Source organism: Manacus vitellinus, unplaced genomic scaffold, assembly GCF_001715985.3.
Source record: "Manacus vitellinus isolate BGI_N305 unplaced genomic scaffold, ASM171598v3 scaffold_12_pilon, whole genome shotgun sequence".
NCBI lineage: Eukaryota > Metazoa > Chordata > Aves > Passeriformes > Pipridae > Manacus > Manacus vitellinus.
The window spans coordinates 9,903,521-9,918,299 of NW_021938949.1; the positions used below are offsets into that span (position 1 = coordinate 9,903,521).

Below are 14,779 nucleotides of genomic sequence, written 5' to 3' on the forward strand. Positions count from 1 at the left end.
CTTTGAAGCTTCCTGTTTTACTACCTTCCAGGGGCTGCTGGCTTCAAAGGACTGTGTTTCTGACTTTCCTGTGTCATAAATGCCTTTCTTCTGGGCAAAGGATTACTTGGAAAAAAGAGCATCTTGCCAGCAATGGCATCTAATATTGCACTTGGACTATATTGTCTCCATGTGTAGGTTTGACTCAGCCTTTCATTCTCTTGTTTAATGTAAATAATTATGTGGCTTCATCTCTAAGACACAAAGTTACTCGACCTGCCCTGAATACAAAATAGGACAACAGGAGGTAAATGAGTGATATAATTAAGTACTTTGTCTGTTCCCAGGCATTGAAGAAAGTCTCTCTATTAAGAGGCTTGAAATTTTTCAAGAGCAACCTTCTCTAAATAAAACAAATTTGAAGTATATTTCAAGTAAGATGATGCAATTACTACTTTTATTGATTTTTTTTATAGAGCTATTTAGTATTTTAAAAGGTTAAGTGATTTTGTTGGTAGCTGTTGATACTTGTTTCTATGACAGAACTCTATTGATTGAGTTCCATCTTTGTTTCTAACTTGAACAAATTCTTCTAGTCTTCTATTCACAAGAACAGTCAACATAAGGTGAAAAGGTAAATAACCTGAACAATCAGCCAGTGCAAACAGTGAGGTTGAAGTGTAACTGCTGCACAAGTTCTGGCCTTACAATGAGTTTTTCTGTTAGGAACTGCTTTCCTTGATTTTCATCTCCTGTCAAGACAGACTTTCAAGGCTGTCTTCTTGTTCAAGGGCTGCTGAGAGAGAGTAACAGTTGTGGAGAAATAACTGTTACACCCTTTGGGCTAGTGACTTTTTTATTTCTTTTTGTAACAAACCCAGCACCATTAATGAAATTCCAGTCTGTCTTATTTTCTCAAGAGAAAATACAGATACAACTGACAACCTTGATTAAGCCTAAAAATATTCCACAAATTCCTGAAGTTTCAGCTTAAAAGATCTTTCTACCTGTGCACTGAACCTATTTGAAAGAAATAAATTAACCACGGAACTTGGCATTCCTGTTCATGGTCATATATCAGGTTATAGCTGTATTTCACAGCATAGTTTCAAGAACTATATATGAGAAATGTCTGGTTTCTTTTTAAGTCATTTAAGGTGTTTGAGATGTACCCCCAAAATCCCTTTCTGAAAGAGGCTGTTGCTTCTCTTCCCTACCTCTAAGGTAATAGCAAAAGATCAGAACAAGTATCTGGGAACATGTACAGCTACTTTTCTGTTTTCTGAAACAAAGTGGGAATATTTAATGTCGGCTGCGTTTTTTAGTCACAAAGATTTCATGTTCAGAGTGTGGGAAGATGGAAAGCAGAAAAAAACCTATCTTTGAAAGGCAAGTATTTTAATAGCTATGTTTATCATCAAGACCAGTGGTTTGGGTTTAGTGACTCATTGCATAATATGATGCCTAAAACTGGTTCAAGTTTACAGTAGGGCTGCCACAAATTGGACTTAAGTGGCCTGTTATGGTGTGCTCTGGTCATGTCATTGTGTTTGATAGGTTTGGGGTTTACCAATAACTGATGACAAGGTTAACACTTGGTTATTGTGTATTATGAGCTCTCAGATATATAAACCTGCTCACGAGCAGCTTTAATATATAGCAACATAGTTTTAATTGATGTAAGAAATGCATGTTTGTCTTCACCTTAAGTATTTTTCTGTACCTTTCTGCAAGAGGAATAAAGACTGAACATTAGGGCCTGGCCTTAGGTTATGCTGCTATTAATCCAGAGTAACCTGTCATCTTTCTTAAAGCTATTCTATAATTCACCATGGTAATTAAAATTCAAATATTATACTGAAGTTATTCAATTTCCATTCTACTTGGACACTGTTACATGTAGAATAGGGGCTGTTTTGTCTTTCCTGGCTTAGTCTTCTACAAAAACTTGCCTCCTTCTATAAATTTTATTTGGAAGGACCATCAAAATGTGGCTAACCCATTACCTTAAACTGGCAATAACAAACCATGGTATATGTTCACTGTAAAAATGCTCTCTATTTATTCAAAGTGCAGAATCTGATGTATAATTTAAATTTTAATAGGTCAGAGGATGCTCACTGCGGGTTCTTTTCACATTTTGAATCAACATTTTGAAAGAGGAAATTAATTAAATGGGGGAGCCAGTACATGGAGTGCCTGTGGATTCCCAGTAGCAGGGAGGAGATCTCAGCTTAAAGTGGGTTTTCTGATACACAGTACAGGGAGTCTTTGGTTGAGAGAAAAAGAAAATGCAATTAGAGAGAGAGACAGTCACTGTCATCCAAACACGCTGTTTAAAAGTGGTCTAGAACACTCTAAAATAAACCCCTGAAATAATCCAGCACAAACCATTCAGAAGGAAGTGTAGTTTCTAAAGTTCTCCTCAGGACATGTTTTGGCAGTATTTTTTGTAACAGACGAAAAAAAAAACAAACCTGTTTCTACCCAAGCAGTCAAAGCCGAAAGCCTTGAAGGCTGCAGTCAGTTCAGGAGACAAAAATAACCCCTGTGCGCGTCAGGTTTTCCAGCGCGGCCGCCGCAGGTGAATGGGGGTTTTATGGAGCAGGGCAGGGCAGGAGAGAGGGGAGAGGGAGGGGAGAGGGAGGGAGGGAGCCACGCAGAGCTGAGTCAATACCCCACGTTGTTGGATGTCTGTCCCCGCCCGGAACGCCCGCGGTGGCTGCGCTGGCCTTGCCAAGGATTAGCTCAGTGCTCTGCTTTGGCTCAGAACTTACTTCTCACAAAGAGGCAGAATAAGTTCATTTTAGAAGTACAAAAATCTATAAGGGTAATTATTTTGAGGGCCATTTCTACTCTCACCCGGAATTTCTGTAGCTTCCCAAATAGCTTTCTAGTCTGCATACGTAAAACCACACAAACTTTGTAATTTTATTTGTATTTCTTGATTATATTTCCTGCTTTCTTGTAACAACATTTTCCTTTTTAAGTTGTAGATAAGTGTTTACAAAACTCTTCTAACTTTAAAAGCTCTTTAGATTCTAAAATGTGTCATTTCATTTGAGTTGGTGAAACAAACACTGTGGACTAAAGTGTATTCACTTCTATAGCCTTAAAATAACACAGCTCAGGTCCGTTACTTCACGTGTTTGTGTAACCACATTGTATTTACTTTTCTATTGCATATGAGCAACTAATTACTATAGCATCTCTCTCTTCTTATGGTATTTATATTTCTGTAGTCACCACAACTTTAAATAGGAACAAAAAAAGCATAGCACTCTGTTGGCTGGACAAAAGGACCCAGAGAAACTATACATATTTTTGAAAAGATACAGCACCCCTCTGTCTTTGCCATCTCCCATCCTGTGTGCAAATTCCTTTTTCTTGCTAGTCAAGGGGTTGTCTGATATCATTGTGTTCTGATTCTTTCTTCTAAGTCTTCTGTAGTCTGCTGTGCAAAGAGAGATTCCTGAAAATTCAGGAGATCTGTGTTTCTTCCTGAACCACTTCATGCTTCCCCATAAACAATAATGCAGATCCACATTTTGCATTATTCAGTTAAATATCTGCTGTGTCATACACAGGAGATAGGGTTCTCGTTTCAAAGAAACTAAAATCTTGAGGTGGTGTAACTTGAGAATGGGAGAAAGGTGGTAACATACTCAGGCACTATAGGAATGATTCTGCCTTATGTGGGGAGGTTACCAAATCACCAACCTGCACTGTGGGGAGACAAGTTTGGATGTTTGTGGAGATGAGAAAGGAGAAGATGAGAAGGTTCTCATGAAGAGGTCTGTCATTCATTTTATCAAGCCAAATTTTTTAATCTTTTGGGAGCTTTTCTGAGCATTATGGGATGATAAGTCTTTGCTAACTCACTCAGGGCTTCTCAAAGACTACGGATGCTAGAAAACAGGATGTGTACAGCAGCATGCAGTTAATGCATCCTCTCTTTTTTAACTCAAGAAACTAAACTGGAATTGTGTAAAATAACAAATAGGAGGGACACAGAGTCCCATGCAGTGACTGCCAGCCATGTGCAGGAGTTTCAGAGCTGTGGATTGCTCTGTAGCCCTGCCTGTGCACTAGGACAGCACGACTGTAGCTTAAATACTGCAGGCACCTGTGTGGCAAATACAGGTGGGACACCTGCGAGGCTGATAGAGGGATAGAGGGATTACTGGAGGAGGTGTGCCAGGGAACCAGCTGTGGAACTGAACCTGCCAGTCTTGCTGTGGAAATGGAATGCCAGGGAAACACATCTCCAGTCGAGACTTTCAGATGCAGCCCAGTTTGGGATTCTCCTTGTGGCCCTGGCACTTCCAGGTTTTGTAACGGCTCCTGGCTGGGAGCTGGTAACAGTTGTCTGATTTGGGTGAAGACAAACTTCACTTCAGGGCCCTTCCAACTCCTCTTCTCAGCAGTGTGTTGCAATCTCCTAGGCCAGGCTGGCACACACTCCGTGTGTCAGTGCCCCACCAAGGAAGGGAGTGGGGATGATGTGGCCATGTGCCCCAGGCAGGGGGATGTGGCTGCACGCAGGGCTGCACCACAGTTTACGATGGTTTGTGCACAGAACCACACCCAAAGACTGAGGGATTTTTCCTCTATATCCTCCTGAAGTAAAATGAACCAGTTCAGCTTTTAACTCCTCACGGTTCAGAGTAAGCTGGTTAAGTTTGTGCTGGAAGACAGCAGAGCAGAGCTGGCATACTCAGGATCTGTTGAGAGGATGCTGAGAAACCTGCTCTGTCCTGGCCCTTCGTTAATCCTGTACAGTTGGGCCACAACCGCTGATAAAATGGGGGAATTCATCACTTTGTGCATCACCTCTGGTTTAGCAGGTGTGCTGTGAGGGAAGGGAAAGGTTACTTTGTTGATTCTGAAGGTGCTGTTACTTAATGAACAACAACGTTTAATTTTCAGCCTAAGAAAGGGAGAGCAGCTACTTGTACAGTAACAACTCCGTGCTATGCTCTGACTTGGCAAGAAAAGAAGCTGTTACTAAACCAACAGGAGCTATTCTGGAGAGAAGGAAGTATTTATTTTGTCTGGCACTCCATGCCGTTTTTGCATAACAATGCATGATTAGTTATTCATCTATCACTTAGGAGCTGCTTGGTTTGTCCGTGGCCAGAGTGAGTTATTTATTTAAACTGCTGTGGTGAGCAACAGCAAGAAATTTCCTATGCCTCTTAAATAGAGTCTAGTTAATGAGTATATTAGGTAAATGTATTTTATTACTGCTCTTTGTTAACTAACTTCAGAACTCTATGAAAGAAACCAATATGGTTGTATGTTTATCAACAGGCCAAGTTCTGGTAGAAATCTCAAGAACACACAAGAAACTTAATGACAGTCTAGAGGAGAGTGTAAGTTAAATGACTTTTTTAAATTCATTTTCCTTGTGAAATTATAAACTGCTTTTGCCAATTTTTAATAACTCTTCATTCATTTGTTTTTAAAGTTCAAAAAATTTCATAAAGAAATTATATCTGAACTGGAGAAGAAAACAGACCTGGATGTGAAATACATGACTGTAAGTATACATTCAATTCTAAAACTCCTATTTTATTTGTCTACTGAACTCATTTGGTGGGTGTGAGAGATCTCAGGGATGGCAGAAGTGCCTCAGTCACTTACCCAGCTCCAGGGCTGAGGGCATTACAAGCTGTTGTAAATGCTTTGATTGCAGGCAACTCTAAAGAGGTACCAAACCGAACACAGGAGCAAACTGGATTCTTTAGAGAAGTCTCAGGCTGAGCTGAAAAAAATCAGAAGGAAAAGCCAAGGAGCACGAAATGTAACGAAATATGAGCATAAAGAAATGGAGGTCAGTGCACTGTCTCTTATTTGTTTCTTTCTTTGTATGAGAACTGGTCAACAGAAAATGTTAATGATTCCTGGAAGTTGGTTTGTATTAAAGGCACTCCTAGAGGATGTATTCCAGCTGAAATTGAGCTCTCACTGCTCCACTGTGCATGTTCAGAGACTTCTGTTCTAGTTTCTAGATTTCATCCCTTGACCACTGGGTCAATTGCTTTTTTTTTTTGTTTTTAAGTACCTTTGTAGCTACACCTTCTTGCAGAGTTTTACACAGGGAGTCAGCTAAGCTATGCAAATTCAGTAGTAATTTGCTATAAATTTATTTCCCAAAGTAGGCAATGTCAACCTGTGTTATCAGTTACTGCCTTTCCTACTGCCTTTAATCCAGCATTGCCATCTTGAGGAGAAATCTGAAATGGCAGGGCACTGAAGACAAACTATTTTAAAATTAAGGACTCATATTCTGGTTGTCATGTGTCTCTCTGAAAATATTTGCCATTGATACTTTTATTTGCACAATACTTGTACTTCGTGCTAGCTAATAATTTTTTTTCCATATTTTTCTATTTTAAAATTCAATTAAAGCTTTGTTTATAACTCAGTACAGTAAATGCAGATGGTAGGAGCTCCTATTTCTTAGTGTCTATCTTTTAACCTGCATTCATAACAGGTTTGTTTTTTTAAAGTTCTGGCTCTGGGTCTGAGAGTTCAAGGATTAGCATTTAATCACAGTTTAGCCATGAATCCTTGTAACCTCAGATAAATATAGTTGAGCCTTTTTAGTTCATTCACTTCCCCCCCCCCTTAAATGAAGTAGAGATTCCTCAGAGCTTTGTGTGAGTAAAGGAACCACTGTGGAGCAGACAAGGTAATTAGTCTAATTAGACACCTGTGACTGTACAATTGCTCAGCACAGTCACTGCTTTGATGCCAAGTTCTTATCTACTGCAGTTTTATTTAGAGGCTAAAAGACTTTCTTGTTTTGCTTCACTTCCCCCCCCCCAGCCCCTAAATAAGCTGTTGATGCCTGTAGGGACAATACACCTTTACCTGATGGGCTCAGGGAAGTCAGGTGTGTGCAGGAGAAGAGAAGGGCTTGGAAGCAGAGCCACAGACTTCACCTTTCCAAAAGCTATTTCTAAGGCTTTTGGAGTTTACTTCTGTAATTGGATATAGTGTCAAATAAAACTCAGAGGCTCTATGTGGATTTTGTCTTTCCTCTTTTCCTCAGTATTTGGAAACGGTGAGCTCTCGCCAGAGCGATATCCAGAGGTTCATTGCAGAAGGCTGCAGAGAAGCTCTCCTTGAAGAAAAAAGAAGGTTCTGTTTCCTGGTTGACAAGCACTGCAGCTTCACCCAGCACATGCACTTCTACCATGTCCAGGTCAGTGAACAGAAATGAAATTCCTGAAATCCAGTCCTAGAGGAGATCTTCAGTATCTCCTGCAGCACACAGATCACACTGCCAGAAATATCCAGGGAACACTGAACTGCCAGACAAGTGTCGTGGTCAGTTCATTGAAAATGTTTACAATACACTATTCTATGAAATGTATTATAGCAAAAATCAAGGGTTGTTGTGACTTTTTAAATCCGGTATCTGACCCTGCAAAAGGAGAGTCCCTTTTTATAACATATTATTTGTTTCAAAGAGGTATGGCTTAGAAAAATCCTACAAAATACTTCCATGTTGCTGGTGTTAACAGTTTGGTGTAATGAAAGTTAGCCAGTAGGTCTGTGCAATTTTATGGAAAAGCATATCTGACAAGTACCTTTTAACTTGGATGCAGTGTGCAGACTTCCTAAAATCCAAGCTGCCTGGGTGGCAGGAAACCTGCAGTGATGCCACCAAAGTGCCTGAAAAAGTCAGAATGATGATAGATGAAATAAGGACACCTGGATCCACTCCAGTCTCGGGAACGCCGCAGCCTTCACCAATGGTAGAGAGAAATACCATGGTATGTTGTTCTCTGATGGGAGTGGAGGGGCTTCACTAGGTTTTGTTTCTCCAACTAAACATTTGGTATGGAGTCTATAATGCATCTCAGTGGGAATATACTTGGGTTGGGTATGGAACCAAAATCCTTAAGCTGCAGCTCTGCTACAGGAAAAATGCACAGTACAGCAGGGAGAAGCCCAGCCTCAGGACTGCTTTTGTTCTAACCATTCCATTTCCAACATTTTTGTCTGTAAGTAATAGTAATTATATACTCAGTAGCTCAAAATAGACTTAAACAAAACGTTATTTCTATTTTCTTTCCTTCTTGCCTTCCTGATTCTTATTAGCTTATTAGATACAGGTTGAATTTCTCATTTCTGTTTGTATGTTCTGTTACCATTAGTTGCTGAATTTCTAAATGATTACAGTGAACTTCTAGAAAAGAAAAATCTGGAGATCATCATGCTATTTGTGGGGGGAAAAAAAGGTTATCATAGCCTTCCCACTAACAAGTGTTTATCAAGGGACAGAAACCTCTTACAAACCTATCAGCAATTCCACAGGAACATGTGGGCTTTATGTCATGTCTCAGTATATATCATTTGGGAGTATTTAAGCATTGCTCTCTAGAATTCAATCTAACAAATAAGTGATGGCTGTGTCTCCTCAGTGTTTTGATGTTGTTGTTTTTGTGACTTCAGATTGGAAATGATTTTTATCCTCATCACGAAAATGCATCCAACGTGCCCCCAGCTCCCACAGGCAGGGCCTACACCAGCCCACTCGTTGATATGTTCAACAATCCTGCCACAGCTCCCAAAGCACCTTCTGAGAAACTAAATCATTCAGCAGGTGAGTGTCCCTTTGTTGCAAACTGGGTAAGTGTGAATGACATCCAGTAGAGTTAAAAATTACCTCAGGGCTTCTCCACTGCTACAATGAGGTGAATTCCAGGATGTGTAGAGGAGTAGGGGTCTTTACAAAGCATTTACGATCCTCTTATAACAGCGGAGAGATGTGTTATAAGAGAATTTTTTGCAGTAAAATGCAGGTCAAGGTAGGTAGATTCTATTTTAACCACTTTCTGTGTGTCACTGATTAACTCAACTGAACTGCTCTTATGAATTCCAGTGTTATCAGCAGAAGGCACTCGGCAGTTTTGAACAGGATACACCCGAGGGATTGTTTCACTGCACAAAACAACATAAACACCCTGCCAGTCCCACTGTGGGTTCCTTTAAGGGCACTTAGCAGTAAGGGAGGACTGCACAAGGGACAAAATGAGCACAGTCTTCTGTTCCTTTCCTGAAATGTAAAATCCTATTAAGATTTATTTTCCAAGTTTCTAATATATTTATTTTTTTACTATCTCTGACATAGGGAAGGGAAAGAACTAAGCCTAGCTCACAGCATAAGAAATGAAGAACTCCTAAATGTGATAATAGCAATTCCAGCATTTCTTCCTTGAAAATGCATTTACAATACATTGTACTAACCAAATAGCACAGTTTTGAGCTCTCCTTTATTTTGTCTTTGGTAAACATCTAGTTTAAATATCTGCTAAGTGCCAAGTATCTGCAACTCTCCTTGGAGGCACATTTGAAAGTGAAATCTTGAATTTTATAGACAGTTACTTTTTATAATGGAAAATTTTCAAAGGCCTTTCTTTTACAGCTGTGATTGTTTAGGACTTTTCATGCCAAAAGGGGAAAAATGTAGCCAGTTAAAACTTACAGAACTTTTTATGCCTGATGGTCCAACTTTATTATGCTGGGTGTGTGTATATAAATGCACGTGCTGTTAAGAACTTCAAGGTGATAAGAAACATTGGCAGGTAACTGAGAGGTGTCTAAGTAGAAAGTACAAAGTCTCAGAACTTGATTTGTACTTGATTATTCCTTTGGTTTTTTTCCTTCAGACTTCTAATTGTATTTAATTTTGTTAGTGTGGCTAATTTTTTCCTTTAATTTCTTTTTTTTTCTTCTTGTTCCTTTTTTTTGACAGAGAATTCAGATGATGCCAGTTTATCACGTTCAACTTCTGTTGCCACGGGACTAAATATAATGAAAAGGCAAAAAGTGAAGACAATCTTCCCACATACTGCTGGAAGCAACAAGACATTGCTCAGCTTTGCCCAGGGGGATATCATCACACTGCTGGTAGCTGAGGAAAAGGATGGCTGGCTCTATGGGGAGCATGACACAAACAGAGCGTAAGATAATCAATATATTATCCACCTGGAACATGAAGGAAAAGCGAGTTTCATCAGATTTTGTTAGCAGATGGGAAGTGGTTTTCTACCTTTTTTGTTGGCTGTCTGGGGGACTTGGAGGATTTCTGTAAGGAAAATCAATGCACTTATTTTAGGGAAGTTTTGCACACTAATTTGGCATCATCCGAAATCGAGTCTTCAAAAATTAAATCTCAGTTTGTTCAGTCTATGGTTTAGTCCAAGTTGTCTTTTGAAAGATCTTTCCAATGTATATAATATAAAAAACCTTTCTCATTACAGAAAAGGATGGTTTCCGTCGTCATACACGAGACCACTAGAAGAATTAGAAGACAAAGCCTTTGCCCCTGTGCCAAGGTAACATTTTGGGTGGCACTTGCAGAAATGCCTAAACATTTATTAGAAATGTTATTTCTGTGCTTATGTTCTTTGAGGTTCAATAACACCTCTAACAATCTGCAGTAGGAGGGCTTGATTACATGAATGTCTTTTAATGGTTACACAAAGACCCAAGAACTAGCTTTGGAACAGCTGTAATTCAGAGTCCCACTGACTTCAGGGGCATTTTCCACCATGACTAACTTTCAGCTCATGCCCTTTTGTGCTCTCCTGGTGCTAGGGATAAGCGAGAGATGTATTGTAGGAACTGAGCATTTGTTGGGTTCTGTCTTGCAGCCCTGCACCAATCCGAAGTGTTAGTTCTGTAAATCTTGTGGAGAAAGGTGAAGTTGTCCTCCCACCACCAGACTACCTGGGGGCTTCACAGGTGGAGTCTGCCAAAGGTCCTGCTCCTAAAACACCGACGGACAGAGTGGAGCCGGCAGGGCCGGTGAGTGATCCGTGCTGGGAACCCAAATGTTCCACCCTGCTTACCCCTCTTCACTTGCTCTTAAATGAGGCCCTGAAATCCTCTGCCTTGTGCTCCACTTCAGCCCTGTGCCACAGCTGTGCTCAGGAGTATCAGGAGTTTGGGCATTTCAACCCATCCATCCTGACAGGAAGGGAGATTGTTCAGGGACATTGACTGACAGTAGTAAGAGACATTCTGCATAGCAAAGCTTCTCAGCAACAGAATCTGTTAAACATGAAAAGAAATTCTCACAGAAAGTAGTACAAATCCATCATCTTCAGTGATTTTGGAGCTATGGGGCACAGGGCACTCTGTATTCAGGAACCCCACAAAAGTTGGTGGTGGGTTTGCAGCTGTCACTGAGGGAGAGCTGTACTAACTCCTGTCTATTCAGTAGAGATGCAGCTGAGTGGAAATACATTTTTTATGAACAAATACTGCTACACAATGCTATTATTTCAGCTATTAAGTCAGCATTCAAACTGACTCAAAATTAATTTAATCAAATTACACAATTACTAGGTTTTTTCTTGCTGCTCATTTAAGTATTTTGATGATCTGTATCTAAGGGCGATGTTTTTGAGACTTTCTTCAAAAAGCCTCTTGAAGCAGAGATCACATTCTGAAGGGAAAAAAACCCCCTAATATATATAAAATAATGGAAACTGCTAACTCCTAAGAGTGGAAAACAAACACATCTTTTTTGATAATCTAAATTTCCACATGGAAAGCAAGATTAAAATAAATTAGGGATTCTGGAGTATAAAATAATGACCACTTTTGTTGAGGCACCCCCTAACTTTTTACTGTGACTCCACCTTACTTGTTACCTTACAAAACACGAGGGCTGTAGAGGGGAGTTGCTGCACTTGCACCCAAGTCTTTTGCTCCTAAGTCACTATTTATTTTCATTCTTTTGGGAAGTTGCAGAGCTTCCTTGTCTTTCCTGCTTCCGTGCAAGTCTCAAACCCCCACTGCCTCACAAGGCTTTGGAAATAAGCCCAACATTGTACCAGGCTGGCTTGGAGACTCACACAGGATTTACATACTGTGTAAAACAGTCTGCTCACTGTGCCTTCCGTGCAGAAGCAGGAAATGATTCAAGGCATCTTATTTTTGTTTCAGACTGCACAGAAAAAATAGCTCAGGATTTCAAGAAGATGAGGAATGGTTCTAGCCAGTTACATTGTTCATGCTGTGCTGCAGAGGACAGTACTGTGCAGAACAAGATCAACTAACAAAAAAAGACTTAGTAGTTGACAAAGTTTTGATGAGGGTTGGTGTTCAGTAAGATGTAATTCAGGTATTTGTTCATTTTAATTAATTTTAAGGGCTAATTAGACCTAAATCACGGTCTAAGTCTATTTACAACTGATGTACATGACCAGTTTTATTGAAATTACAAGTCAAGTGTGAGTTAAGAACCCTGCTGAATGAGGTCCTGAATAAATAGAGGTTTCTTCACCTGCATTGTGGTATCACGAATATGGCAAGTGGGAACTGCTGGTACAACCCAGTGTGCCTGGAAAGGAAAGGCTGATAGGCCTTGGTTGGGCACTGAAATTTAAAATATTAAAACCAAAATGGCCATACAGGCTAAATTATTGGCACAAGTCAAGTTGCTCCATAAAAGGTGACTGCATATTCCTGCTTCTACATGCAAAAATGTATATTCCAATTTTCACTTTGAGCTTTATCTAACACTGATTAGAAGCAATTAGTTTCCAGTTTAGAATACATCATTAAGCAAGGGGCGGGGGGGAAAGTAGGAATTAGCTGTTTGCCAAAACTCCTCCATAGCACAACTGGTTTGCCAAAGGCAACAGTTTTCCATTTTGTCCCACCTGAAATGCTGCATCCTGGAGCAGGCTGGGACAGAGCTACACTGCCACCTCTTGGGTTACCTTTACTTCACAGCACCACTGTAACCTTCTAACTTTGATGTTCTGAGAGAAACCTGTTCAGTTCAGCTGAACCACATAATAATTGTTCTAAATGGTTAAATATTTTAGCCTACTTGAATGACAGGGTCTCTTTTCCTTAGCAGGATAGTGAGGGCATCTGTAGCATATCTTTATAAACTTATGTAAATATCTTTTTCTTTTACAGAAACCCAACATGAATGGCATTACAAAACCACCTTTTCTAAGGTATATTTTTCACACTTTTAAACTGATTTATTTGTGTTGATTTTTATATTAGCTTATATTATTTTATCTCTTGTAAGGGAAAGTAATGATGTTTATCATTAATTTCTCTGGGACCTTTCCCAGGCACTGGTAAAACATTATGGATAAAATTGGTTGCACTTTTCTCAAGAGTTGGCCTCAAGTGAAGTATGATGAACAGGACCTTCTCAGAAAAATGTGGGTCTCCAGTAGTTTGACAGGGAGCAGGACTCAACCTTCCTTAACTGTCTTTTAAGGTTTAAAAGCAAAAATCTTTGAAGAGTGGGAGTTGTTTAAAAAAGTCCAGATCTAACTGGGCATTAACTTTGAATCACTGCAAAGTGAATCCACACATGTAACCTTGTTTTACTCATTCAAGTTAAACTAAGAGTTGCACAGAATCCTTTAGTCTCAAACCATCACTTACTGTTTGAAGACAACTTCTATGAAGAAGGTGAATTATTTAAATTTGGGGTTGGATTGCAGCAAGCCTATGAGTAACTTCATGCATTTCTTTTCAGTGGAGAAAATCCCTTTGCAACAGTGAAACTCAGACCAACAGTAACAAACGACAGATCAGCCCCGATTATCCGATGAACACACGGGCCAGACACACAACCTTCTTCCTCACCACCACACCAGTTCAGTAATGACAATTACTATCTCAACTCCTAAAAAAATTATTTAAATGTAATTACTGTACAATATTGGCATACTGGAATGGAGCTCTGATGTTTTGTTAAAACCTTTGCTTTCTAATGAGGTAATTGCTTTGGGCTAGTGTTTGAGCACCTGGGCTGATTTTACAGTATGCCTTTTTTTGTAGTAGGATTTGTGAAAATGCTGGAGATAGTTTGGATGCTCTAGTGAATCAGTGTAAGTAATAGCTCACAGATCTGAATCTTTGGCATTCATTATTTGGAAGCTGCAATGGTAAGTTCTAGAATATAAGCCTGCATATGCCACCTACTAAAGAAGATAACAGTGATTTTATTTTTTTTTTCAAACAGAACAATGTAACAACTGCCTTATCCAGAATAGAGAATCACCTGTATAAATGATTATACATTATTTTGTGTAAGAAAGATACCTTAGGTTATAAATAAATATTTATCCTTTAAGAATAGATGACTTGTAAAGCTTTGCTTGATGTTCACATACAAATTTTCAAGTGTTAACAGAACTCCATTTTCAGTCTAGTGTTGTACTGTTAACACATTCTTCAATGATAGTTTTGTTTTTAAAACATGTTGTCAAACTTTAGTCTGATAAAAAGTCATAATAAAGCAGTGCCACAATTTTTTCTCAAGTGCCAATATAAAAAGCTGCCTTTGAAGTTCCTCCATTACTGCAGCCTTCCCAAAAGAGAAACAGCTTAAGTTGGAAAAGTTTTGGGTAGGGAGCCGAGCAAAGAAAGGCCTGAATGCTGGCACAGTGCAGTAGCTAAGTGGAATTGAGCTTTTAACTTCAGCCACAAGCAGAGCTGAGCAGTTTGTTACCTCAGACTCAGGTGTGGTAACTCCAGCAGAGCCAGCTTGTCCAAAAGCCTTTTCCTACAGTAACAATCACCTCAGAAATTAGCCTAGAATGCTAGAAACTAACTCTGCACCAGCAGCAGGTGCTTCATCCCTGCACAACTCAGGGGATACTTCCCACTGCTATGAAGTCTGTATTGTGACTGCTGCCAGTGATTAATCCTTACTCCAAATCACTCTATTTTACATATGTACATGCTTCCTGCAGCATCCCCTGGATCATTCGTTTTGTGGTGCCTACTTCTACTA

The 14,779-nt window shown here is 39.6% G+C and overlaps 1 protein-coding gene across 1 annotated transcript in view; it reads left to right on the forward strand.

The window, feature by feature from the left end:
- The window catches only part of BAIAP2L1 (BAR/IMD domain containing adaptor protein 2 like 1), a 34,977-nt gene extending 20,554 nt beyond the window's left edge, over window positions 1–14,423 (forward strand). The window contains exons 4-14 of the mRNA XM_018067333.2: window positions 5,293–5,354; window positions 5,450–5,521; window positions 5,678–5,815; window positions 7,040–7,192; window positions 7,599–7,766; window positions 8,449–8,599; window positions 9,752–9,959; window positions 10,260–10,334; window positions 10,653–10,806; window positions 12,937–12,977; window positions 13,517–14,423. Of these exons, the coding sequence (XP_017922822.2) occupies window positions 5,293–5,354; window positions 5,450–5,521; window positions 5,678–5,815; window positions 7,040–7,192; window positions 7,599–7,766; window positions 8,449–8,599; window positions 9,752–9,959; window positions 10,260–10,334; window positions 10,653–10,806; window positions 12,937–12,977; window positions 13,517–13,592 (1,298 nt within the window). The 3' untranslated portion in view covers window positions 13,593–14,423. The remainder of the gene's footprint in view (window positions 1–5,292; window positions 5,355–5,449; window positions 5,522–5,677; window positions 5,816–7,039; window positions 7,193–7,598; window positions 7,767–8,448; window positions 8,600–9,751; window positions 9,960–10,259; window positions 10,335–10,652; window positions 10,807–12,936; window positions 12,978–13,516) is intronic.
- The last annotated feature ends 356 nt before the right edge of the window (window positions 14,424–14,779 follow it).